Here is a 26,801-nt window from a genome sequence, read left to right as displayed (position 1 = left end):
CCGCTACCCCCAGGTGTGAGTGACACAAGTAACACCAGGGCAGTTGTGGGACAGTCGCTTATGAGAAATTGAAAGAAAAGATGGAGCTGACGCTCATTTGCAATGGAAGGGATTAGACATCAAGATCGTGAGGACAGCTGGGTCATCTCTGACCATGGGGGCAAGTTTACACTTGTTCACCTGCCTAACAACCAGGGCCATGTTGGCTGAAGAATCCAGGGCAGGCGGATCTAGCTTTGCCCTGGGAATAGCAGCTCAATCAGCTGTCAGGGAAATGGGGAAAGGAACAGATATGGAGGCAAAGAGAGTCAGTCCATCCCTGCTTTGGTCCTCAATGCTGGCAACCCATCTGCTCTCAGGCCAGCCTCGGGCCAGGGCCCAGGAGTCCCGACCCCGTACCTGCGTTTGCCATGAAGCAGGGATCACGGGTCTCTAGCTCAGGCTAGTGTCGGGAGTGTCCAGGCGGATGGAGTCAGGGGTCTCCAGAGGTTATTTTCGTGTGGGGGTCCTCAGATGTGGGTGTGCTTCAGAATCACAGGGAGCTTGTTAAGATGCTTCAGAAGCACAGGGAGTTTGTTAAGATGCCCACAGACGTCTGAGAAGAACAGCTGATCCTGCTGTTGGCCCCCTTTAAGGTTAAAGAAACTGAGGCCCAGGTTGGGGGGGGGTCTGGATGAAGGCCACCGCTGAAGGTCATACTGAGTTCAAGGGTTTCAACTTGGTCCCGTTCTCCTCCAGTCCAGGGGATTGGTCCATCAGGGTGGTAAGAGGCCTCTTGCTCAGGGTGGAGGGGGCATCCTGAGCAAGCCCACTGGGATGCCTAGGAAGACGCACAGGAAGCTCCCTCCCCTACATCCTTTCTGGGTCCTGCAGCAGGGCACCCACCAGGCTGATGACCTGCGAGGCTGGCTGGACAGTGTCATACTCCGCGAAGAGGTGGCACACATTCTCCTGTGACTCGGTCTGGCTCTTGGCCACAAACCCAAAGATCCTGATGGGAGAGGAGAGCCTGAGGGAGGGGTGGGACCCAGGGAGGTACCAGGCTGGGAGCAGCTTTCCTCCCTGCCCTTCCCCAGCCCAGCACCTCATTATGACGGGAGCCTCCCCTGTCAGACCGAGAGATCCCTGAGTTTAAGGTCTGGGTTTCCCTCCTTTGGAATGGGGGCACCTGAGGACACGACCTGTGTGTTCCCCATCAGAGTCGAAGCTTCCTGAGGGCGAAGGTGTGTCTTGACCATCAGCCTGAGGCGTCCTTACAGACTAAAGCCTGCGCCTCCCACATAAGACATCAAACTGGTGGCTCCCTGAGGGCCAGGGCCTGTGCCGTCCGCCATCAAACCCATGGCCTCTTAAGATCAGGGCGGGGCCTCCTTCCTTCCCTCCCTCCCTCCCTCCCTCCCCATGTTGGGTCCAGGCCTCCCCGAGGGAGACCTCTCATGGCGACTGAGTGGACAGGAAGGCCTTACCGGGAGGGCTTGCAGTATTTCTGCCACCTGTGGGAAAGGAACACAACAGTCCTGAGTACCAATTCTTTGCTCCATTTCACAGGAGTCTGGCTGAGCTTCGGGAGATAATGGCCAGTTGTGTCCCCACTCCCACCATGTCCCCCTCCCCTCATTCTGTTGCTCCTGACCCCTTGAGGTTCACAGGCTCTGTCTGGGATCCGAATCCCAGAGTCAGTGGGCAGCTAGGACCTGGATGGTCTTTTTCGTTTGGCCCAGACTTGAACTTACTTCCGTTGCTCGGGGTCCATGCCACAGAAGCGGAGGGTGGTGAAGGGGTAATGGCGCCGGAAAAACACCCTGGGAAGAGGCCGGGTGAGAAGGGGGGCTGGTGAGAGCCCGTCCCAGTGTCCTGCCCGCCTCCACCATCTCCAGCTCCCTGTCTTCCAAAAGCTCTCAGTTTGATGACCCCTGACAGGCTGCCGTGACCTTTCCCACTGCTGGGCCCGGGGCACGTGTTTGCACTTCTCTCCTTTCATGAAATGCGTCTGCCCTCTGTCCTATGTGTTGGGGTTTTCTACCACCTGCTCCACCCCCACTGCCTGTCATGTCATTTAATGAAGATAGGAATTACATCTGGTCATCTCTCTCTTTTTTTTTTTTAGCTGTGCCGCGCGGGCTGTGGGATCTTATTTCCCCCACCCGGGATTGAACCGGGGCCCTCAGCAGTGTAAGTGTGGACTCCCAACCATTGGACCACCAGGGAATTCCCAGCATCTGGTCATCTCTTATTCCTCCAGCCCAGGACCAGGATCATGCTAGATTGAATCCCTGAGCCTGGGAAGGAGTGATCTCATTGGTCAGCCAGAGTCTGGCCTACAGGAGATGTTCCATCAGTGGCTACAGATTTCATCAGTGCCCAATGACTTTTGGTTAATTCCAAATCCATTGGTCATGATGAAGTGGGACTTTGGCAGGAGGTCATTGGACTGAGGCTCAGAGAAGGCAGAGAACTTGCCTGGAGTCACTCCGCACGTCACTGACCCTGCTGGGTCCAGGAGCCTGAACTCCATCTCCATTACTGCTCCACAGCAGTCTCAGCCATTCCCTCCAGCTTACCCTGCCCAGCCCTCAGCCCCAGGGCAAGGGAAGCCCCTTACTTCCTCTGGATGTCAGTCAGGGTGATGCCCTGCTCGGCGACTTTGAAGTGGACCACGGTGGGTGTGGGGAGGACATCCCTCTCCAATGTGGTTGAGATGGCCTTTTGCACAGCCAGGGCTCCGCTCAGGGTCTCCACGCTCACAGAGCTCAGGTACAGGGCATGGCAATCTGGGGGGTGCAGATACTGCATTGGAGCCCTGCCAGAATCCACTGGGGGGTGGAGGTCACCCAGGCTCTGGTTGGCCCTCTGCCCAGAGCCAGGGGATAGGAGTACCTTCCTTTTTTGGAAATCTAGCAGGGCTCCTCTTTGAGCCACCGGACAGGTGGGCAGGGAGTGTATGGGCCACTGAAATTTGGGGCCAACCCCAGGGGACTTTGGGGTCATCTGTTGTTTGCATTGCTCTGGCCTCTGGCCCTCCAGCAGGGGGCAAGGGAGGGGATGTTGCCCTTTATGTAGGGGCGACCAGGCAAGCCTTCCTCTGTCCCATGGCTGGTGCCACCTCCACCCCTCCCAACCCTCCCCCTGGGGCCCTGGTTCCTTGCTGAGAGAAGGAAGAGGAGACAGGAATGGGGAGGGGGCCATCGTGCTCAGGGCACAGAGTAGGAGCTGTCACTCAGACAAGTGCTGACCCGTGCCTGGCCCTTGGGCGCGAGGAGGAGCGACCCTTCCCCTGTAGAAGACCCCAGGACCCGGACCGGACACTCCACAGAGGATCCCACCCCAGGGCAGGTCCTTCAGACCCAGCGAGAGCCCAGCACATCTGTGTGCCCCACCCCCAACCCGTGCGTGCAGGAGGGGGTGTAAGTCTCACTGTGCTCCCCCTCTCCTGCCCCTCTCCCTCCTGGCCCACTGCCTGAAGCCTCTCATCTCCTGGCTCACAGGGAGGGGGAGGAATGTGGCACCTTGTTAAAGCTGAAGAAATAAAGCTGCAATGGGAAACACGTGTGGACCTGCATGTGCGTGTGTGCACAGGGCTGGGAGGTGCCCTGCGGGGGGTGGGCACAGCCAAGCCTGGAGCCTCCCCCTGTCCCATACCACTCACCCGCAGATTTCTTCAGGCAGGAGGCCCGGCCGTCTGCAGAGAGGTCTGAGGCCCCGTCTCCACCTCCCAATTCTGAGCCAAAGCAATGGAACAGGCCCCCAGGGGGCGGGGGTGCAGTCAGTGGACCCCCCTCCTAGGAACAGGCCTTGTTCAGCCCTTTGAACCTCTTCCACCTCCGCCCACACCTTCGGGAAGTGACTTGGCTGAGAAACCAGGTGTGATTCCTGTAATGAGGCAAACAGCCTGCCGCGGGCTCCCCAAACACCTCGCTGGCAAGCCTTTTGATCCCTCCCTCCTCCAGCCCCTGGACTGGGGCAGTGACCTGGCCTCAGAGGCCCCTGACTTCCTCATTCTTTGGGACCCCACCGGAAACCCAGGCCATTTTTGCAGAAAGCAGGGAGGCTCTCACCATCACCGCACCAGGGGCTCCCCTGGCCCTGACTCCTCTCCCAGAGCCCCCCTAGTGGCTCTCCTGCACACCCTGAGGTGTGGGTACGTCTGGGGGTACGTTGGGCTGTAAACTTTGGATGGGGCTTCCTGATCTGGGTTGGAGATCTGACTCTGTGCCTTTGGGCAAGTTCCTTCATGCCTTGAGCCTTCCTTCCTCCCTTCCTCCCTCCCTCCCTCTCTCTCTCTTTCTTTCTTTCTTTCCCAAATTTCACCCATTGATCATTTATTTGTTCTCATAATTCTCTTCCTTGATTTTCATGAGACAGCCGTGTCCTGTAGGTTCTCTGTTATTTCCCTGAACACTTTGGAACAAGACAGCAAGAGAGACTTCGGTTCAAATTCGAACCTTCCTTTTCTTAGCAGTGAAATGGGGATAACAGCAATGCCTACTTCACAGGGTTGGAGTGAGCTGTGAATGAAGGAGAGGGTACCCAGGAAATGTTGGACCCGGAAGTAAAAACCAAACCTCGCCGAACAGGCAGATTTACGCTCCTTTCATCCTCTTGAGGAAGGAGCTACTATTTCTCAAAATCTACTCTGCGCCAGGCACTGTGCCAAGAGCCTTGCTGAGCTTTCTCACTGCATCCCCACACCAGTCCTAGAAGGAGGTGTGATGGTGACTGTGCTCATTTCCTAGAGGAGGAAACGGAGGCTCAGAGAGGTTGACCGTCTCAAATTCTCACAGCCAGGAAGTGGAGCTGTGGACGGACTCCAGAGCACGCGCTTTTTTTCTTTGTTCTTTTTTTGGTTGCGTGGGCCAGCTTGCAGGATCTTCGTTCCCTGACCAGGGATTGAACCCGAGCCCTCGGCAGTGAAAGCGCCGAGTCCTAACCATTGGACCGCCAGGGAATTCCCCCAGAGTGTGCACTTTTAACTATGACACTAAAATGATCCCTAAATAAGGTGAGAAGTGACCAGCAGGAGCCTTTCTACTGAGAACAAACAGGTCTGGGGACCCAGCCCACCTTTCTTCGGGATGATGAGCTTGCAGGGCAGGGCCAGGGCCATGATGGAATGCTGGCACACGAAGGCAGAGAGGCTCCCTGCAAGGAAACAGGAGCCCCGCATAAGGAGGCCTCCCCCAGGCCACCCGCCCAGACCCCAGGGGCCTGGGGGCTGCAGATGCTCAGCTCACCGAAGTAGGGCTCCTCATCGGCTCCTTTGAGATGCACCCCTTTGGCAGAAGACTCGATGAGGAAGTGGCGGATGGGGTCGCTGCTATCCTCGCCTGGACAGAGAAAGCATGTGGATGGGAGTGCAACTCATTTCCTGACCCGCCTCCTCGGGGCCCATCCAGAGGTTAACTTGTCCATCCCTCTGCCTCTGGGTGGGACAGCAGGTAGGAATCCTATCCTCAAGGCCTCCCACGAAGGAGGTGCCCACACCTTTGCTCAAAGGCTTTTGTGTCCAGTAATTCTTTTTTCAGGAGACCTTTCTTTTGGTTTCAACAGCCATCAGGGATGGCTGCCGGCGCTGTTTAGATCAAATCACAACTCTTTGGCCTGGTTTCCCTCTCTCCCTACCCACCCCCTCCAAGGTGCTATTATTCTCCACCAGATGGTCCCTGCTGGCGCCAGGCTGGCCCTGGGAGGGGGGGCCACGCCCCTGCCTCTTCACCAGCCTGCAGCTTCCTGCTTTCTTTGGGCTCACTGGCAAGGCTTCCTTGATAACTAACACTGCCCAGAGGTCACTTTCTTATTTAAACAGAGAGGCGTGGTGTAGAGAATGTGGATACGGGGTTTTTTATCCTCTCGCTCTATCACTTGCTTGCTCTGGGGGGGTCATTAACTCCCTCTGGGAGTGTCTGTTACCTCACCCATTTGTTGTGTGAGAGCTACAGTCCTGAGCCTTAGGTGAGGGGCTGTGACCCAGGTACCTTGTAATGTAATGATCTGTTTCTATCTCTCTCCCCAGTGAGGTCTCCCTGGTGCCTTGCACAGTGCCTGGGGCAGGGTGGATGCCCCATCGATGTGTGTTGTATGTGGGGTTAAGCTAGCACACATGTTATTACTACATTAGGTTCCCTCATAAGAAATCCGGTCTGGACAGAGTGGGCACCCAGAAGAGAGCAGCCTGGAGGGGGGCTGGGACCATCCTCCTCTTCCCACCACGAGGGTAGAGCAGGGAATCTGGGGACTCGGGGAGCCTCAGTGCTGGGGGGCAGCGGGGAGGGGGCTGAGGTAGGCCCTCCTCCCAGGAGTCACTATGGGACTGGCCCAAGGTCACCCCACAAGCCAGGGGCAGAGCCGGGACTGGAACCCACCACACCCTGTGGCCTCCTAGAAGTCTTGAGTGAGGACAGAGACACGTGCCTACCTGCTCGGTTCTGGGCAGGTGCAGGGGCCTCCTGCACCTTCAGGGCAAGACCGAAGGAGCCTCGGTATGAAGAACTGTCCCTCACGATGAAAGCCCCCGGCTCTTCCTTCCTCAGCAGCTCGATGGCTGAAACAATCCTTGGGTCAGAGACAGTCACCACCGAGCCCGGACACGCTCTGTGCCTCAGCCCCATTGGGTCTTCATAGAGCAGACGGTACAGAATCACCTTTGGTTCCCAGGAAGTCCTTTCTATTGTCTAATCTCCACCGTTCCTGCTGCAGTCATTATTTCCTCAGGTCATGGGGTTCACGGGACACCCCCCCTTCCCTGGACCTGCCATTTGCCGTTCCCTCCTCTACCTGGACTCAGGGCCCCATCTGCCCCATGTGGGGTGCCAGGACCTGGACCTGATTCCTGGGTCACTCATTCCCTAAAACAGGGCTTCCCTTTACCTTGCTCTCGGGTGATGCTTGGCTTAAACCAGTATTTAGATGTGTCCATCACAAACTCCATCACAAACTTCATGGTGGGCTGCATGTCCCTGGCAGGACCTGGAGACAGACAGAGGAGGGGGACCCTGTAGGCTGGAGAGAGGGGAGCTGAGAGACCCGCCCCCCTCCTCCGCCCAGTAGTCCCATTCAACCCACCCTCCCCTACCCCTACTCCATTGTATCTCCAGATGCCTAAAGGGGGCAAAATCCCTTTAGGCTAAGTAAATGTGCTCTTTGAGATGCTAAAATGCCCATTTTCCTGCGTCCCTAAGGCAGAGAGCTGTGGTTCTCAGTTTCGGCATCTTGAAAAGGTGTGTCGTGGCCAGCTGAGAGTAACTCATTATAAAAAATGTACTGAAATCTGCAAATGATTTGTCCTAGGAACAGATCAGAGCAGCTTCAAAGGCATACTCGTCACCTCATTTTCTCTTGCTTGCACTGACATGGCTTCCTGGGTGGGAGCGAGCAGCGGGGTACAGTGAACATTTCACACCCCCCAGGAGTACCTTGATGTCTGTGGCCCAGTGAGGACTGAGAGCTCCGGAGCCTCGGAGCCTCGTGGCTCAGCCACGAGGGAGCCGTGGGCTCTGTTCCTGGGAGAGAAACATCCTGGGGGTTCTGAGGCTTAGCCTCTGTGTTTACTGCTTTGGGCTCTTGTTGGCTTTGTTCTTTTTGGACGCCTGTAGTCACAGACTACGGGAAGGAGGGTGTTTGCTGTTTTGTGGTTTTTAGCTGTCTGAACTGGAATGCATTGTCTCCGTTACCCTGTCCACCCCCTTGGCTGTGTTCGTCATCCACCAATGTCAGAGTTAGGACTGACTCTCCCTCTCCCTCTCTTGGGTTAGTCATCGAGCCTGCTGCTTCCATATCCTGAGGGTCTCCTGGCTCTGTCTTCTCTCCTCCACCCTCTGCCCTGCCCTGGACCACTTTGTGATGAAAACCCAAACAGAACCAAAGAAAAACTGCTCTCCCTGCCAAGTCAGGCCCTGCAATCCATCTGCCACGCAGCTGCCAGAGTGATCCATTGAACGTGTCTCTGACCCCATCACTCTCCTGTGTGAGAGTCTCTGATGGTCCCCTATTGCCTAAAGGGTAAAGTGCACTCTTTTGCTTGGCATTCAAGGTCTTTCCCAACCTGGCCCCAGATTACTCCCGATGTCCTCATCCTGCACCCAACATTCCAGTCATTGCCTAAACATGCCATGTGCTTCCATACCTTCATGACTGTGGCCTGGCTGTTCCCTCTGCCCTTCCTCTCCTGCTCTGGCCATGGACTTCTGATCCACTTTCCAGGCTTTTCAGTTCCCAGATGAAAAGTCTCACTCCTTCCTCTGTAGCCCCGTAAGACTTAGAACATCTCTTTACCTCTGTGTTTATCCTACTCTACAGTGATCCTTTGGTATTTTTCTCTCTTTCTACACTGTGTCCCTACTATGTGGCACAGTGCTAGGCACACAGTAGATAGATACTTAATCAATGTGTTGGTTGACCTGCTGTTGCAGAAGCAAATGCATTGGTGCTTTGTCTATTCCCCATTAGCCAAACCTTATAAAGTGTGAGGTACTGATTGGTTTACAACTTACCCTCTGGGGACGTGGTGAGAGGGGCATCTGGCAGGGTCTGGCTGTGGCTCCTGGTGGCTGGACAGGGGTTGCTGGAAGAAGTAGCCCCAGGGCAGACAAAGTCCTGGTGTCCTGGGGTCCTCTGGGATGGGGGAGATCCTGGTTCTGGGCAGCCGTTGATCAGCACGATCGGTATGTCCACCATGGAGTTGGTGATGGATGGGGGACAGCTGCTGGCATGTTCCTTGGCCAGTGGTGAGGAATGGGTTGCTCTGGGCTGGCCCATGCTTGGGGTGGGGTTGCTGGGGACCTGGAGGTCACTGGCTCTCATATACAAGGACACTGGGCCAAGGCTGTGGAGGCTGGAGGAAGAGCTGGCTGGGCTTTCCAAGGATCTCGAAGATGACTGATGGCTGGAGATGCTGGAGCGGAGGTGGGACTGGCTGTGGCACGGGGAGAGCACCAGACAGGCAGAGTTTTAGCAGGTGGGGGTGGACACTTAGGGGCCAGAGCTAGGCTCTGGAATTTAGTGATCTAGGTACCCATGGCTTTGGTCAGAGTAGTGCATACTCCACTCCCCCCACCATAGCCCTGAGCAAAGGGTATGCCCACTTGATCCCCAAGGGATGCTGAAGGATACAGGAGTGTACCTGCATTGCAGGGTCTGTGGTCAATTAAAGTAGCCAATGGGCTGGCCCCCTGCAGGTCACATGGGCTTAGGCTGGACTCTATTCCCTCTGCCTTCCCAGCTAGGCAGGTCCAACTGAGTTGTCACACCAGCCCCCCAGCACTCCCAAGAGTCCTGCACACAGGCTGGACCTGAGCTGGACCATGTCCATGTCCCATGCAGACGGAATCCCCCAGCTGGAGGAAGAGAAGGAGGCCAGCTCTGCATCCAGCCAGGCTTATCCCTGAGCTCAGAGGCCTGTGCCAGCGGGCATGGCTGTGGAATCCCAGTCTCCTTGCCAGGGACTGCCTTGGCACAGTGGCTTTGGAGTTGGTATGGGGGACAGAGGTCCTGGGGTTTGCTCTTCCTGGGCAGGATGGGTATGCATGTGGCTCTGCTCTGAGGCCTGCAGAGAATTGGGCTGGGGCGATTGTAAATAATGCCCAGGCAGTTTTGGCTCCTTCCTGCTAGATTTTGCCAGCAACAAAGACGAAGGAGGTTTTTCTTTCCTGGATGGTTCATCCCAGACCCCCTGATTCTGTTTACATCCTGTGTTTGTTTGTTTGTTTTTAAAAGCTTCCTACAGATGGGCAGTAGGAAGGCTGGAAAGGATACAGGTGAGCCTCATTAATGCAGTGTAGTGCTTTTCCCGAGAGGTAGGTAGAAGTCAAGATTTTTGTATATTGAATCATATTCTAAATGCTTGAGGAAAGCTTGAGAGCCAAATGGCTGTGACGGCATAAAAGAGAACATTCACTTTTATTTTTGGTACCTGCCCAGATTTTGCTCAGAAAGAGTAGGGTGTCCCTCTGTGATTTTAGGATGCGCGCGTGTGTGTGTGTGTGTGTGTGAGTGAGTTGTGGAGGCAACGTCAGAAGCTGCAGTGGGAGTGACCTACCTTCCAAACACGTAACTGACATCAGATGCTGGGCTGGCTGACAGCATGGAGACCCTGTCCCCGAGCCCCTTCTCCAAGGCTGGGGAAGCCACCAGTGGGGAGCCCAAGCCATGGCGGCCTGAGGCTTTGTTTCCCGTTCCAGGGATGGAGATGCTGGGAGAGGGTGGGGGATGAGAGCAGGGGGCCCCCGACGGGGGAGAGGAGCGCTGGTGCCCCCTGCCTTGGCTCCCGGAGAAGATGAGGCTCTCATTGTTGCTCCGAGTCTCTCGGGAGATGTCTCTGGAAAGGAGAAGGCCGCCACGGCCAGGGGAGCCGAAGGGTGGGGTGACAGACGGGCTGGAGCAGCTCTGGGGGCCGTCGTGGCACCTTGGTCTGGTCGAGGTCACCTCGATGTACTTTATATCTTTGGGAAGAGAAACAGAGCATTGATGAAACCAGAGAGACTGGACTCGCAGAACAAGGATGCTGGAAGGGTTCGCGAGACCATCTGGTCTCCCCTTTCTTTATATATATATATATATATATACATATATATATATATATACACACACACACGTATATATATATGTATATATATACACACATATATATACTATGTGTGTGTGTATATATATATATATATATATTTTTTTTTTTTTTTTTTTGCGGTACGCGGGCCTCTCACCGCTGTGGCCTCCCCCGTCGTGGAGCACAGGCTCCGGACGCGCAGGCCCAGCGGCCACGGCCCATGGGCCCAGCCGCTCTGCAACACGCGGGACCCTCCCCGACCGGGGCACGAACCCGTGTCCCCTCCATCGGCAGGCGGACTCCCAACCACTGCGCCACCAGGTAAGCCCTATATATATTAAAAAAAAAATTTTTTTTGGCCAAGCTGCACGGCATGCGGGATCTTAGCTCCCTGACCAGGGATAGAACCCGTGCCCCCTGTAGTGGAAGCATGGAGTTTTAACTACTGGACTGCCAGGGAAGTCCCTCCCCTTTCTTATACAGATGAGGAAGTTGAAGCCCAGAGAGAAGTTTGTTGGAATCAGGATCAGCATTCAGCTCCACCTTCAGGGCCCAGTTTCAAAGTCACCCTCTCTGTGACATCTTCCCTTGGGTGGGGAGAGGCAGTGCCATGAACACGGGTCCTGGAGGTAGACAGACCTGGGTTTCAGATCTGTCTCTGCCACTTACTCTCTGAGAGAGCTTGGGCAAATGACTTCACCACCTAGCGCCTCAGTTTCCACGCCCGTAGAATGGGGCAGCTATACGCAGCCTCTTAGTGTTACAGTAAGGATGAACTGAGATGCATGTAGGCAGCACAGCACTGCATCTGGCACATAGTAAGTCCTTTAAAACTGGGAGATCCTCTCGTTCATGTGGGTTCCACTCCCCAGGCTGAAATGACTGCACCAGTCACATCTTCGGATGCCTCTATCACTCAGGCCTGTGAAAGCTGTTTCTATGTCTGTGCCTGCAGTGCAGGCAGGGGTTCTCAAGCTTGGTTGCGTGCTAGAATCACCCGATGAGCTTTTAAAGGTCCTAAAGCCCAGGCTCCATCCGGTGCCAATTAGGCCAGTACCTCTGGGGGTGGTCCCAGGCCTCAGGGTGGCTTAGCTCCTCAGCTGATTCCAGTGTGCATTGGGCCGCACCGCTGTGGTCCCCAGCCCAGCAGCACCACTTCACCCAGGAGCTGAGAAGTTGTGCAGAATCTCTGGCTTCACCCCAGGCCTGCTGAATCAGAATCTGAATTTTAGCGAGATTCCTGGCGATCTGGGTGCACCTTGGAGGTTGAGGAGTTCGCTTTAGGGTTAGCTTTGGAGCGAGAACTCTCTGGGGACAGGGCATGCCGCCTTACTGAGCTGTGGGTCTCTTAGCACCCCAGGCTGCTGACTCACTCGGATGCTCTTTCCATTCTCCAGTGGGGGCATCTAGGACTCTTGTTCTGAGACCTTGTTTCTTCCTAGAGTGGGGTACCCTGTGGTTCTCCCATGGTGAGGATGGGCACCTCTCCTCCTGACTTGGGGGAGGGGAGCTGTCCTCGGTGCTGTTCTAGGGAAGGTGGTGGAAGATGGGGGTTACCCAGCTTCTCCCTCTGGAGGGCTGTGAGTCCTGCCTCTGGCTTCCCCAGATGGAATCTGGGGCAGAGTCGGCGGGAAATTGCTCCCTTGGCTCCTGTCTACCAGTCTCCCACCCCCTTGGGCTCTGGCACACGCACCATCCCCTCACCCAGCATGACTGTGGAGTCCCTGCCTGCCCCAGCCCGCTCCTGGGGAGGACCTTCTGGCCCTGCTCATGGTTACTGCCTCTGTCTGAGCCTGCATGGGCCAGGTGGGGGTGGAGGATTGCATCAGATGAGGGGCGCTGGCATGCTGTCCCAGCAGGTGGAGGAACAGGCCTGGCTTTGTCGACAAACCTGGGCGTGAGTCTTGGCTTTGCCACTTTCCCGCCAAGAAGCATCAGGTAATTTTCCTAACTGCTCTGAGCCTCAGTTTCCTCATCTGTAAAGTGGGGATCTAAAACCACCCTTCCAAGGTTGCGGTGAGGATGAAATACACTGATGAATGGAGCCTGGAGCCTGGTCCATGGTGGGCTTCAAGGAGCATCTCCTGCCTGCCTGCTTCTGGGGAGCAGTATTGGCCAGATAGCTAATACTCTCTGGCTAAGATGGGGGGTCCCACTGCTGAGGGCAAGAGTAGAATATCTGGCACAATGTATTGTGGGCTCTGAAAGAGAAGAAGTCTTGGAATGGGGTGGATTCTTCTGCGAGGTTGACAAGCACAACTTTTTTTTTTTTTTAATAGGATTTTATAGTGTTTATACCCATAATCCTCTCAAGCCTCACAAGAGCCTTTGTGCCCAGTGCCAGCAGGCATTGCTTTTACAGAGGAGGAAACTGAGGCTTGGAGAAATGTGGCGGTGGAGCTCACATTTATTGCACCGTTTTTAATAAAGGCTGGTATTTACTGAGTGCAGTGCACCAGCGCTGCTACAGACACGTTACCTGTGTTAGTTCTTTTAAAGCTCATGACTCGAGCGAAGTAGGAAACATTCTTAATTCCATGTAACAGACGAGAAAGCAAGGCTCAGAAAGGTTGAAGAAACTGAGCCCTGCTCCTGTGCTCTGTTTGGGGGCGGGGTGGGCTCTTCCACGGGGAGGGACTCCTCAGGACCCTTTCCCAAGACCTTGACCGTGAGAAGGTGCCTGGCTGCTTTGGAGCGGGGGGCGGGGGGGGCGTCTCTCGGCCTGGTGAAGCTGTAGGTCCTACTCACAGGGTCATCCAAACACCTACCACAGAAAGGCCTTGCCTGGGGGCCAGGCAAGTGGAGGCGGGCCGGAAGGGAGGGAGGAGTCCTAGAGCTGTGAGTCACTCCCGCTGCTGCCCCGGGGTGGATGTGGCTGGGCAGGTGGAGGGCCACCACCCTATCACCTGGGAGCAGCGGCTGTTTACAGGCCCGTGGGGCAAGTCTGAGCAGTGCTGGGTGGATGCAGGCGCCTGGCACCAGGCCAGGTGGGTGGAGGGTTGGAAAGACGGTTGTTAAACACCCTTCACTTGGGATTGGCAAACCGCCTTGCCTGGCAGAAATTCTGGAAAATAAAACGCGGGGGCCTGTTCCAAAGATGGGGAGGGGTGGCGGACAGGATAAAGGAAGGGATATGGTATTTGCTTCCGGAAGCCATGTTCCCTGTGGGACTGGTACCCCCTCCCCCTCCCCCCCCCCCAGGGTAAATCTGAAGGAAGGTAAGCAAGAGGCAGAGGCAGGGAGCTGGATGAAGGTTTGAGAGCACTAGGGTGGTGGAGCCTCACTGAAGCCCTGGAGGGCAGGAAACTAGCTCCAAGGAAGAGAGAAAGGCAAGAACGTGGACTTTGGAGCCCAGAGGCCCGGGCTTTGAGCTGACCTACCACTCACTAGCTGTGTGACTGTGGCCATCGCTTCCTCTCCTTGAGCCTCAGTCTTCTCATCTGTAAATGAGGTTTCCAGTATTTCCTTCACAGGGTGGAATTATGTGCTACAAAAATCTATCTGGACCTTTTTAGGGGAGGGATCGGCACAAGATCGCCGATGTTTAATTTTTGCTTTTGCTAAGTTAGGACAAAGAGAAGCAGTGAACGTCTGCCAGCATCACAATTATAGAACGTCTTCCACTCAACACCCCAAAAGTAGGGTGGATGAGAGTGCCATCAGAGGAGTTCTACACACTGGATACGTCTGGCTGGATGAAAACTCACTGTGGTGCCACGGGCTGGGAGAGCTTTGTCACCAGTAGCAGTGGTCTGAGGGGAGGGTTTGGGGAGCAAGGTGCAGCCACCACAGTGACCTGCAGGCTCTCGCTCTTCTTAGTGATGGCAGAGAACTTTCTAACAGGGAGCTGACCTGCTGGTTGTCTGAGGACGTAGTGAGCTCCCAGGCATCACAGGTGTCCAGGCAGAGGGTGGAGGAGAGGATTTTTAAAAATTCCATCAGAAGGAACGAGGGCAGAGCTAGGTGGCTTCATCAGGACCCTCTGACCACTGCTGCTCTCTGGCACCCCCTGCTGCCCAGAGTCTGGTGGACACATCCTCACGATGGCAGGTTGTGCCCAGGGCATCTGAGAACGCAGACAACTGCCCATCGGTCCCTTGGAGGAAGGACCCTGTTATCAACACCCCTACCCTGTACAAGTGCACGCCTCACAGAGGTTGGTCTTGCCCCAGCTGGCCTTGAGTGTATGGAAGCCCTACCCTGGGGCATAAGCATTAAAGTCCTAGGCTGGCTCCTGCCAGCGATAATTAGGCCCAAGTCACCTTTCCTGCAGAGACATGCCCACGACTGGCCTTAAGAAGCAGGAAGACTCTTGAGGGATGGAAGTGGTTCTTTTACTAGGCTTGTCAGGCAATGCTCCATGGGAGGAGCAGAAGGCCGGCTGGAGACCAGGAGCCCGGGTGCCAGAGGGACCTGTGTGCCGGGCTGACCTCCACCCCAGAGCCTGAACCTGTCCTGGGGCTGGTCTTAGTCACAACCCCAATGTTGACTACAAACAGCCACCATTTATCATGACCTACGGTGCCCCAGGATTTGTGATAAACACCCATCAAATGTTATTTCTTCAATCCCTGCAACACCTTTGAAGTGCAGACTCATCTCTATTTTACAGATGAAGAATCTGAGACGCAAAGAAGTGAAGTAAACTGCTTGTGTAAGGTTTGCCTGATTCCAGTGATTAGGCTAGACTGGCTCCTTCCTCAAGTCCATCAACCTCAGTCTTTTTGTTTGTAAAATGGGGATAAAATATTCGTCTCATGGAGGTGGATTGGGAAGATCAAAGGTTCAATTATTAAGTGCTCAGCACAGTGCCTGGATAGAATGATAAATGCTCAATAAGTAGAAATTCTCCTGGATCCCATCTCTAATCCTCACCACACCCTCTAACCCACGCTGATTAAACCCCTGGAGGCCTCAGTCTTCCAGCCTGTCTAATGGGCCTGCTGCTCGGTGACCCTCATCCTCAAAGTGTACTTGAAACTCTTTGGGAAACTGAAGCCAGATGCAGAGATTTCTGGATACGCTTGGACGTGGTGGTATCCTGGAGCTGGCTTGAACCAGTTCATGAAAGCTGACTGTTAAATTTTCAAGATTTTTTCCAGCTGGTTGCTAAATAAACATTGTAAGTTTGTGTAGTTTAATCTTTAGTAATGGCTAAACCATTACTAAAGAATAAACTACACAAACTTACGGTGAAATAACATATTAAAAGCAAAAGTAATAAACGCTCAAAAATTCATCACATCCCAATTATTTACTATATTTACTATTACCTGTACTCGAAGTTATTTACATTTATTGTTATTGGTAAGGTGAAAATACTATTCCTATAAAAATTTCAGGGTGCCAGGCTAGGACCTAAGAGAGACACCATAGAACAGTGAGATTCAGGGACACCACATTTATCAAGCTCTTATTTATATGCACGGCATTGTATAATATGCTTATCTATATTCACTTATTTAAATTCTCTGAAAAATTACATAAAACAGGTATCCATCACTTTCCAAACTCAAGAACCAAATAGAATTGGACAGTGAGGGCTACTTAGATTTATCTCTGTTATAGAGCAGAGAAAACAGGGAGGTTAAGTAACTTGTTTAGAGCTGCACAGCACTCCTCAGTAGGACACTGTTCCCTGCTCCTCTGATCTGATGGAAAACTCCTTCCTCATGAGGTCTGGTCCCCAAACCCTCCTCCTGGCACTGTGCCCCAGTTCCTTACCCAAAGCTTCAGGCTCTTCTTTCTTTCTCCTCGAGGTAGTGCTTTGGGTGGGCTCAGCCCAGGGGCCACCAGGCCCTGGAGGGAGCAGCTGGAAGGTGGGGTCCAGTTCCAGAATCATCTGGTTGAGGCTCTCCAGCGAGAAGTCAATGTAGGAGTCAAGGTCCTCCAAGGCTCCCGAGGCCTGCTCCCCAGGGGACTGCAGGAGGCAGCTGGCTTTGGCTCCAGCCTGTGGGGCCTGCTGGAGCCTGCTGGGGGGCTCCTTGCAGGGCATGGGGGCCATCAGGGCCTGAGCTCCCCAGCCTTCTGTGGTGTAGTAAGGACACTGGGGTGGCAGGCCGGGGCTGGGTGCTGGGTGCAGGGCCCTCCCGGGTTCCTCACAGGAAGCCAAGCCGGCTGCGGGGCCTCCTGCCAGCAGGGGGCTGGACATCACCTGTGACATAGTGGGGATAGTGACCTGGCAGTTTACCTCTGGCTTCAAACCAGCCTCACATCCCACAGATGTCACTTGCCAATCAGGAGCTCTTGGGACCTGAAAGAAGCGGGCGTGGGAGTGAGGGTGGGAACTGAGTAAATTCTGTAGATGAAGCCCCGGGCTCCCTTCCCCCCAGACAAAGGCATATTTCTTCACTCATTTAAATTCACTCATTTGAAAGCATGGCTGCTGGAGCCAGTCTGCCCCAGGTTTGCATCCTGGCTCCACCACTTACTAGCTGTGCAATGTTGGGCAAGTTAATTAACTTCTCTGTGCCTCGGTTTCCTTATCTATAAAATGAGCTGATATTTGTAATATGTTTAGAATATGCCTAGCACATAATAAACATTATGCAAGTGATGATTAAATAAAACAACTTCAGTAGATGTTTGTTGGCTACTTACTATGCCCCAGCCTTATTTATTAAATACATACTAGCTAATATTTACTGAGTAATTACTATGCACCTATGCCCTAGTATTTACACATAAAAATCCTCACAACAACCCTGTTAGTAGATGCTATTATTATTCCATTTTATAATGGGAGAACTGAGATACAGAGAGGTAAGTAACTTGCCCAAGGGTCATCAGGCCAATAGGTGTCAGAGCAGGACTGGACCCCCGACTGCGTGATGTCAGGGCCCCTGCACTTAGCTGCTACTCCATGTGGGCCAGTTGGTGAAACAGACAGGTAAGCAGGTGAGCAATCATAAACAGTGCCATCGGGGAGGAGGGGAGGCGGGGAGGCAGAAGGGAGTCTGTAGGCACTAGTTGGGGAGGTCAGGGAGGACTTCCTGGAGGAAGGGATACATAAAGGGAGACAAGAAGGAAAAGCAGGAGCTGGCTGGGCCAGCCAGATAGGGGTGAGGAGGCAAGTGTATTCAGAGGCCTGATGGACAGGGGAGATATTGAGCATCTGGGAAACAGAGAGAAACTAGGGTGGATGGAGGGGAAGTTAGGGTGGGGAAGGCAGGCTGGCCAGACCCTGCAGAGCCTTGCAGGCTGGGCTCAGTAGTGCTGACTCAACCCTGAGGGCAATGGTGAGCCACAGAACAGTTTCCCCCACCCCCCCACCCCCGTACGCGGGCCTCTCACTGTTGTGGCCTCTCCCGTTGCAGAGGCTCAGCGGCCATGGCTCACGGGCCTAGCTGCCCTGCAGCATGTGGGATCTTCCAGACTGGGGCACGAACCCGTGTCCCCTGCATCGGCAGGCGGACTCTCAACCACTGCACCACCAGGGAAGCCCCCACAGAACAGTTTTGATCTGAGGAGCGACATCATCAGATGATATTCACTCCCTGGGGGCTCATCTGGGAAAAAGATGTCCCAACTCCCTCCTTTCCCTTATGTGGGAAGTTCTTCCCCTTGTCTAGCCTTAATGCCACACGTTAGTGGTTTCTTACAGGAAGTAAGAGGTTCTGGAACAGAGGCTGCCAAGAAACCTGTAAGGAGCTGGGATATGCTGGTTGTGCTACCACTGCCTGCTCTGAGCCTCACGGGCCCCACCCCCCACCCCGACCAAGGTACCCTCCAACTCCTCTGCTCTCGTCTTCTAAGATGCCTCCACCGCATCCTGCTTTAGAGTCAGACCCTAGTGTTGGAAAAGGCAGTGCGACCAGCCTGGGGCAAATGAAATAAATGCGAACTCTCGAGTCTGAAGATTCAGATTCGAATCCCAGCTCAAACAGTTCCTTAAGGTGTAACTCTGACCCTCAGTTTCCTCATTTGTGAGATGGGAATAAGAATTCCTGCCTTGTGCCCTTCTGGAGGGTGGTGTGGAACCAGCGAGGTGTTGCTTGTGAAACCAGTTAGACAATTCTAAATATTACTTGGAAATAAGGGCTTATATATCAATAGAATATAATACCTTCATAATAATAAATAATAATAGCTCCCATTTTTTTTTGAGCACTCACCATGTGCCAGGCACTGATTTTCCCTATGGTAACTCTTTTTAATCCTCTCATAACCCTAGGAAGTACTGCATCCCTATTACCAACCCATTTTACAGATGAAGATACTGAGATTCAGAGAGGTTAAGAAATCTGTATCAGCCACACGTCCAGAAAAGTGGTAGAGCTGGGATTCAAACGCAAGCTGTGGACTTCAGACTCTTAGCTCCTTATACCACACAGAGTTCAAATGCCGAGGAACACCTGAGGTCCAGAGAGCGGCTGTGAGTTGCCCCAAGTTCGCACAGTAAGTTAATGAGAAAAGCCAGAACCCTCCTCTCTCCTACAGCTCCTGCCAGCCCTGCTGCCAGACTTCTCCTTGGCCAGGTCCTGGAGGGGACGGGCGCATCCCAAGCTCGGGAAGCGTGTCTATAAATGGCAGTGGAAGGGAACGGGCCTCCGAGCTCCTTTCTGGGGGCAGCTGAGGACATGGAGCTTTGGCTCCAAGCGGCCTGGGTTTGTCAGGGCAGGATCTCAGCACACCCTGCAGGGTTTTTGGCTGGGCCTCAAAGAGGAGCCTGGGGTTATGGTCCTTGGGGAGCACACTGGGGACCTGGGTCCTCCCCCAGGACCAGGACCCGGACCCAGGATGTCTGCCTACTGATTTGGAAAGTGCTTTTGTGCCATGCTGGGCAAGTGTCCGTTCCTCTCTGGACCTCAGTTGTCCCATCTGTATAATGGGAAAGTGATCACAACAGACACTTAAAACATATTCATTTCATTTTCTCAATGGTTCTTTGAAAAAGGTACTCTTCCTGTGGGGCTGGAGAGGTTAAAGGATTTGCCTGGGGTCGTACAACCCACAGAACCCAGTAGTGGAACTGGGATTTGAACTCAGGTGGTCTTGGCTCCAAGTCCCACACTCTATGCCACTGCTTCATATATTTAAGATCCCTTTCACCTCTCTCTGCCCATTCTGGGGTTCTGGAACCCAGTGGGACAGGCCTGGGATTGAGCAAAGGGCAGGCAGCCCCTTGGGATCTTCTTCAAACTCGTCTCACTTTTAACACTCCCTGAAGCACCACTGGACCTCCCAGGGCTGGTCTCACTCCTTTATTCCTGGACACCTTCCCTCTCCTGTCCCCACCAGCACACTTCTCTAGCTCTTTCCTTCCTGCTCTAAAGGTGAAGGGAAGGTCCCTGGGCTCAGTGCTGTGTGTATGTATGTAGGCGGGCTGTAGTGGGTAGGGAGGGCCCCTTTTTATAGGACCCACCCACTCACTGGAGGGGAATCTCTTTCTTTGTTCCCAAGGGCTCTGGAGGCAGGGGGGTCCTGATTCCTGGGCAAATCCCCTCATCCGTTTCATTGCCAGCTTCTTCTCCTGACTTACTCTTTCCCTTCTACAAGCCCAGGTCAGTGGAGGGAGTGGGTGGCAGAGGGGAAGGCTGAATCCCCCCCAAAGCACCTTGTCCCAATAGCCCAATTCCCCACTCCACCCCCTTGCTCGAAGAGTGGCTTTGATTGCCCCATGCTCTCCACCCAGACCCAGTGAAGCAGACCCTGGGACAGCAGGCAGGGACCCGCAGGACCAGCGCAGACCATGCCGCCACCCCCTGGATTCCTGGTGGCCTCTGAAGGGTCCAGCACGGGGGCTCAGCTCACGACCAGGCCCCAGGGACTCCGGGCTGGGAGGCAGGAGGCTGGGTTCTGGGTCCATTCCCTTCCCAAGCCTCGGGGGCCCCCCCGGGCAAGCCTCTTCCCCTCCCTGGACCACGGTTGTCTCATCTGTACACCGAGGGCTACAGATTAAGTTCTCCCAAAGTGCAGAACTCGGGTCTGTGGTCCCGAGACCATCTTCCGCTCATGCCCAGCCTCTCCCCCATTTCTCTCCACCTTCACTCCGAGCCCCAGGAGACGTGGAGAAGCTGAGCCTCCCTCTCTTCTCCTTAAAGAATAAAGGCACCTACCTGGTGTCCCGGGCAGGCAAGACACTCCTGCGTTCCCTCCTGGCTCCTGGGACGGAGAGGGGCTGTCAGAGCCCAGGTGAGGAGTAAGGGGAGGTGCAGTTCACCTCCAGCTCCGCCTTAAGAGCAGCCGGCCAGCCCCGCCCTCTCTCCTCCCTCTGAGGCCCTACACGAGGCCTGACAGCCGGCAGGCCCCACCTGCAGGTCTAGACCGCTCAGGTGGGGCTGGCATGGGCGGGGAAGGGAAGCACTGGGGGGCGGCCTGGCCCTGGTAGGCACTGGGGCAGGGTGTGTGTGTGTGTGGGGGGGGCTCCCAAGCTTCCTGCTGCTCATCCCCTCCGTGGGAACCACGTGCTCAGGGGAACCCCTGCTTGGACAGGGCTTGTTAGGACCGAGGTGTACTGTAGGCATTCCCTTTACCCAGTGCCAACCAGGGGAGGAACCGGGGGGTTGGCAGGGCTAGCAGAGAGTGAAGCCTTGGCCTTGGGGGAGCAGGATGCCAGGGGACAGGAGACCCTTCCCAAAGGCTCCTCCTGTGCTCTCTGGGCTGGGTCCCTGTGGCAGGCACCGCGTAGGGGCCCGTTGGAATTCAGGCGGGGCACAGATATTGTCTTTTCTTCTTAGCCTGGGAATAGGCTTCTAACTCAAGGGGAGGAGGCTCTGAGTGTCTAGAGGGCTTTGAGAAGGGGCTCAAAGCCTTGCTGGACTTCATTCATTCACTCATGGACTATCCCTCTGCATGGTATTGTGGAAGTTCCATGTGGTAGTGATGGCAGGAAGTCCAAAAGTCCAGGCATTCCCTCTCCCTGGCTCCAATCCCTCCCTGTTCTGTGTCAGGGGTCCCAGAGTATTGTGAGGGGGCATCCAGCCGTTGTGGGGGAGGGCCGCTGCTGGTAGAGCTGAGCCGCATCTGGGCAGGTTGGTCTGAAGCTAGGAAGCCAGCAAAGTCTCCAGCCCAGGGACTCATGGTGACTTCCGAAGTGACTAATCTCAGGGGTGGGTGGGCTGCCCAGTGCCCCCACAATGCTCAGTGGTAAGGCTTCTGACCTTAAAGTTTTTGATGTCCTGTGGCTTCACGGAGGCATGATGAGCTTGCGTCACGGGAGGCGAGGGGACACAACTGTGCAAAGTTGTGAAAAGGCGTCTCTGGGTGTTCACGCAGCCCAGCCGGCCCATAGCCTGGTGAGCAGCTGTGTCTTTGAATGAAGAAAATGGTGCCCTTTCCTTGGGGTGGCTGCAGCTGCAAAGCAGGGTGCACTGCCCACAGCAGCCTTATTCATGGGCAGCCAGCTGCTGAGATTCTAAGGTGGAAGCGGCAGGTTACAGGGGGTGAAAGTGTTGGGCCAGGATTGGAGTGGTCCTGGTGTTGGCCCTGGCTGCCTTCCTGGGGGCTGACACTGAGGCCAGTTTTTGCAGTTCTTCAGGTCTGGGAGCCCCAGGCTTATCACCCTGTGCCTGAGGGTTACAGTCTTTCTTGGCAGGTTTGACTCTTTTGGTTCACATTCGGCTGCTTCCTTCACCTTAAGCCAGTCCCGGGAACACTGATTCCAGCCTCAGTCACCTCACAGACCCCGCCCACTCACCCCCCGTGCCTCTGCCTCAACCCCCACCTCCCTCTGCTCCCCCTACCTTCCCCCCACCTCCTCTCGACATGATCAGCCTCCCAAGGGGTGGGACAGAATTTCTTTCTGCATCTATGGATATGAGTGTGTGATTTTTTCCCCTCTTTTGCTTGTTGATGTGATGAAGTACCTTAACTGATTTTTGAATATTGAACCAAGCTTGCATACCTGGAATACATCCCACTTGGTTGTGTTGTATAATTTTTTATACATTGTTGGGCTCAATGTGCTAATATTTTGTTGAGGATGTTTGCATCGATGCTTATGAGAGAGATTGATCTGTGGTTTTCTTGTAATGTCTTTGTCTGGTTGTGGTATTCGAGTGATGTTGGCCTCATAGAATGAGTTAGAGTATTCTCTCTGTTTCTAGCTTCTGAAGGAGGCTGTACAGAATTGGGATAATTTCTTCCTTAAATGTTTGGTAGAATTCACCAGTAAACCCATTGGGGCCTTATGCTTTCAGTTTTGGAAGATTATTAATTATAGATTCAACTTCTTTAATAGACACAGGCCTATTCACAGCATTTCTTTCCAACTTCAACATATAGCATTTTCCTGGCTGCTGGGGGCAACTTGGTCTACATCTACCCTTCCAAGAGAAGAGATTCCAAGCCTATATTTGAGGGATCCTGAACTCCTCTCACTCCTAAGGAAGAGGGAAAATCAAACAAACAAACAAAAAATGTAGTTTCTGACAGGCTTTTTTTCTTGTAGAGAATCTGTTACACATTCATTCAAAATACATTCATTGAATGTTCTTATGTTTAGGCACTGGGATACCAAGATGAATGGGACAAGGTTCCTGCTCCCAAGGAGCATGCTGTCTATGGGAGAGGATGACTCATAGGCAAATAAGTCCCCAAATCCCAGGCTGGTGCTCCCCAAATCCTACAAAGGAGGGGAAATGCTTGGTCCTCTCTGGTAGCCATTAGTCACATGTGGCTATTCAGCCCTTTTGATGTGGCTGGTCCAAACTGAAACGTGTCCTAGGCGTGAAACACGATTCAGATTTCAAAGACTTAGTATGAAAAAAAGAATGTAAATATCTCATTGATGCTTTTTATATTGATAACACGTTGATAATATTTTATAGATATTGGGTTAAATAAAATATACTATTAAAATTAATTTCACCTGCTTCTTTTCACTATTTGAGATGTGTTTTATTAGTTTCCTGAGGCTGCTATAACAAATTGCCACAAACCTGGTGGTTTAAAACATCAAAAATATATTCATTTGCAGGCTGGAGCCTAGAAACCTGAAATTGGGTTGTTGGGAAGAATCTGTCCCTTGCCTCTTCCACCTTCTGGTGTCTGCCCTGGAATTCCTGGGCTTGTGGCCATGTTGCTCCAATCTCTGCCTTGTCTTTACTTTGCTTTCTCCCCTGTCTGTGTTATCTTTTACCTCCGTCTTATGAAGACCATATGATGACATTTAGGGCTCCCTTAGATAATCCAGGGTAATCTTACCATGAAATCCTTAACTTAATTACATCTGCAAAGATCCTTTTTCCAAACAAGGTAACATTAGAAAGTTTCAGGAGTTAAGACTTGATACTTTGTGGGTGGCCATTATTCAACATGTGGCTACTAGAAAGTTTAAAATTACATGTTGATTATATTTCTGTTGGACAGCTTTGGGCTATAGTAACCCCTGTCTCCTGGCACCACAGAAAGCATCTCAGACTCAGAGCACATTCAAAGTGGAGGGGTATGGTGACCCGCCTGGGCAAAGTCAGAGAGGTGAGAAGGAGCCTGGGCTGCTCCCAGGACCATTGGAGTGTTCTCTGTAGCTGGAAGTCAGGGTGAGGGTGGGAAGAATGCTGGGAGAAGACTCTGGAGAGACAGTGTGTATATAGCATCGACCTCCACCCACTCTTCTCCTAGTGAGCCTTCCTTACCTGGAGAAGCTGAACCCTGACTACTGCGTTCCTCAGACTCTGTTGCTGCTAGAGTTCTGATTAGGCTACAGGTTCTGTCAATCGAACGGACTTGGGAACATGGCTTGTTGCTCAGCCTGGTTGTGGAGACACTGATTTTGGGGGGCGGCTGCCTTCTAGCATCCAGTGTCCAGTTTTGTGGGTATGGAGAAGCTGTTGCTGAAATGGCCTCCTGACCCCTGAATCAGTTAGGTGATGCTTCTTGAAGCCAACAGACCCTGGGCGGCTCCTGATATTTTACCTTCCTGACGGTGTCAGAGGAGGTGTTTCGCAAGGTGCGTCCCATGTTTTTCTGGGAGCCATTCCTGCAGCCTGTTCCTTTAGCCCTTCTGGTGATTTTGTCAGCATAGAATTACATGCATGAAATTCCTTTCTGCTTAAATTAGCGAGTGTGGCTTCTGTTTCTTGCTGGTGAGTGATGCAGGTGGGCTGACCTAGGGGGTCAAGGGCATGGAGGTCAGCCTAAGCAGCCTGGCTTTTCTGCTGTGGGCGATGGAGACACAGGGATGCTTTTAAGCAGAGCAGGAGCGGCGAGGGAGCGATGTGAACATCTTTGAGCCAGAGAAAGATCGTCTTGCTTCAGGGAGCTGCTGAGCCCCTTGAGAGGGTAGCAGAGGTGCAGACCTTACTTTTCTCTGGGACTCCCTTCTCTGGGGTTAAGACAGATACCAAAGATTGGAGAGGGATATTCTTTGCGACAATGGGGCAGAAGACTGAACTGGTTAACCTCCTGAACATTCTAGGCTTTATTTGCAGCCTGCAAGACTGAAATGAAGAGCAGGACGGGCTTCCCAACAGAGACAAGAGTGAGAACTTTGGTAACTAAACACCAGGCTCTGCATCAAGGCCCAGAGAGGGCAGAGCAGGTAAAAGGCCATACCTAGCACTCTGGATGGTTGCCTTTACACTTCGTCTCCATTGTCAATTTGCTGTGATGCTCCAGGAAAGACAGTTACCCACTCAGAGCCCCTGAGCAGAAGGAAAGTCTTGTTTTCCTTCTGCTGCAGTGGGAGGGATGAGAAGGGGAAGACTGTGGTCTTTCTTATCCCTGGGGAGGGGATTTTGGTCTTTATGATGGGGCTGCCCTTGCGAGGTGAAGCCTTCCTCATGTCTTACCCTTTTGTACTTGTGACTCCTTAGCTATAAAATGTGCATGCCTGAACCTCCACCTGTATGCCAGGTGAGGCCCAATCTAGGGCCATCTCTGTTATGAATGTCCCCACTCAGAGCAGAGTGTTCTCCACGTGGCCTCCAATGCCAGAGCTGGAGGGGCCCCTTGGGCATTGCCATCACCCTGAACTCAAAATTTATTGTTCATATATCATCAGTAAAAAATGTTGAGCAGGCATCCCTGATACCTATTTGTTTATAAATTATATACATAGAACCTAATAAATCATAACCATGAACTATATACGTAAATATACAACAGCATGTACAATATAAAAGTATATATATTATAAAATATTAGGTACACTATAATATATGAGTAAACTAGACATTATGTATATTATTATTTTGCGCACATTATAAAACTATATAACTAGAAATGAAAGAGGTAATAAAAAAACTGTTTTAAAGAAATTTTTATGACATTTCATTTCATAATGGCCTAAAATCCCTTTTTGCTCTCATAACGAGAGCGACACCATCGAATATCCTTCTTTAGTTTTGAAGATCCTGGTTTCACACAGTGACTTGAATGTCTGGTACTGTGCGGTTTATTTCAATATTCAGTTTTTTTTTTTTTTTTTTTTTCTTTTTTGCGGTATGCGGGCCTCTCACTGTTGTGGCCTCTCCCGTTGCGGAGCACAGGCTCCGGACGCGCAGGCCCAGAGGCCATGGCTCACGGGCCCAGCCGCTCCGCGGCATATGGGATCCTCCCAGACCGGGGCACGAACCCGTGTCCCCTGCATCGGCAGGCGGACTCTCAACCACTGCGCCACCAGGGAAGCCCTGAATATTCAGTTTTAAAGGCTGTCACAGCTGAAAAGGAGGCCTTGTGAAAATATCTAGATCCAGACGGATGAGGTGCATTGTGGGCTCTGCTCATTAAACCATGACATTCATTTTTCAGTTTTCAATGCCATCCACCAATTATGCAAAGGTTCTGTTCAAAATTGACTTTCAAATTTCCATCTTCTCTCATGTCAATCAGTTCTTCCTGCAAAGAAATTGGAATATGTTGCATTTTAATACTTTCACCAAATGGATTTTAACACTCACTCAAACTCTTCATTTGGAAGGTTTTTAAGCCAGTTAAAAATTCCTTTCTGTTTTCTTTGAAGGGTGGATATGAAAGATCTTGGGAACACACAAGGTTTTCAGCAATAACATCATATAAACAATAGGAACACTTTTCAACGTTATCTCTAAATTCTCTCTCATACTATAGTCCTTCCAAAAAAATTACTTCCTTAACGACTGTTTAAACTTCACCCTTATCCTCATGAAAAGAGATTTCACTTTTGGAAATCTCTGCTGGAGCATTCAACACGCAACGCTTGCTTCCCCTTCCTGAAATGTCAGATGAAATCGTGGCCTAGGATCAGGGGAAGTGTGTCTATTTTCTTGCCGTTTCTTGGCAGAAATCTTTTTAGGCCACTTGTCCTTTTCTAAGGCAGGTTAATTTAGTTTGAATCAGACAT

General features: G+C 52.8%; 1 protein-coding gene across 1 annotated transcript; it reads right to left on the bottom strand.

Moving 5' to 3' along the window:
* Positions 1–844: 844 nt before the first annotated feature.
* TNS4 (tensin 4) lies at positions 845–17,374 on the bottom strand. Its single transcript, XM_081220167.1, has 12 exons — positions 16,262–17,374; positions 10,031–10,433; positions 8,487–8,908; positions 6,865–6,963; positions 6,413–6,538; positions 5,232–5,324; positions 5,062–5,139; positions 3,647–3,718; positions 2,603–2,771; positions 1,734–1,802; positions 1,467–1,493; positions 845–991 (listed from the first exon to the last, which is right to left on the bottom strand). Exons 1-12 carry the CDS (start codon positions 16,698–16,700, stop codon positions 850–852), a joined length of 2,139 nt encoding a protein of 712 aa, XP_081076293.1. The 5' UTR covers positions 16,701–17,374; the 3' UTR covers positions 845–849.
* Between the last annotated feature and the right edge of the window lie 9,427 nt (positions 17,375–26,801).

This window comes from Mesoplodon bidens, assembly GCF_964165515.1.
Source record: "Mesoplodon bidens genome assembly, chromosome: 19".
In the NCBI taxonomy this organism is placed as follows: Eukaryota; Metazoa; Chordata; class Mammalia; order Artiodactyla; family Ziphiidae; genus Mesoplodon; species Mesoplodon bidens.
Note: the sequence above shows the minus strand (reverse complement) of the source record. Positions and strands in the feature narration are given on the sequence as shown.

Coding starts and splice junctions, on each gene's coding strand:
- TNS4 (XM_081220167.1), bottom strand. CDS start 16,700: ATGTCACAGGTGATGTCCAGCCCCCTGCTGGCAGGAGGCCCCGCAGCC. Junction 8,909..10,030: donor GTCAGTTACGTGTTTGGAAG/GTAGGTCACTCC, acceptor CCCGTGCCACAG/CCAGTCCCACCTCCGCTCCA. Junction 5,140..5,231: donor CGATGAGGAGCCCTACTTCG/GTGAGCTGAGCA, acceptor GTTTCCTTGCAG/GGAGCCTCTCTGCCTTCGTG.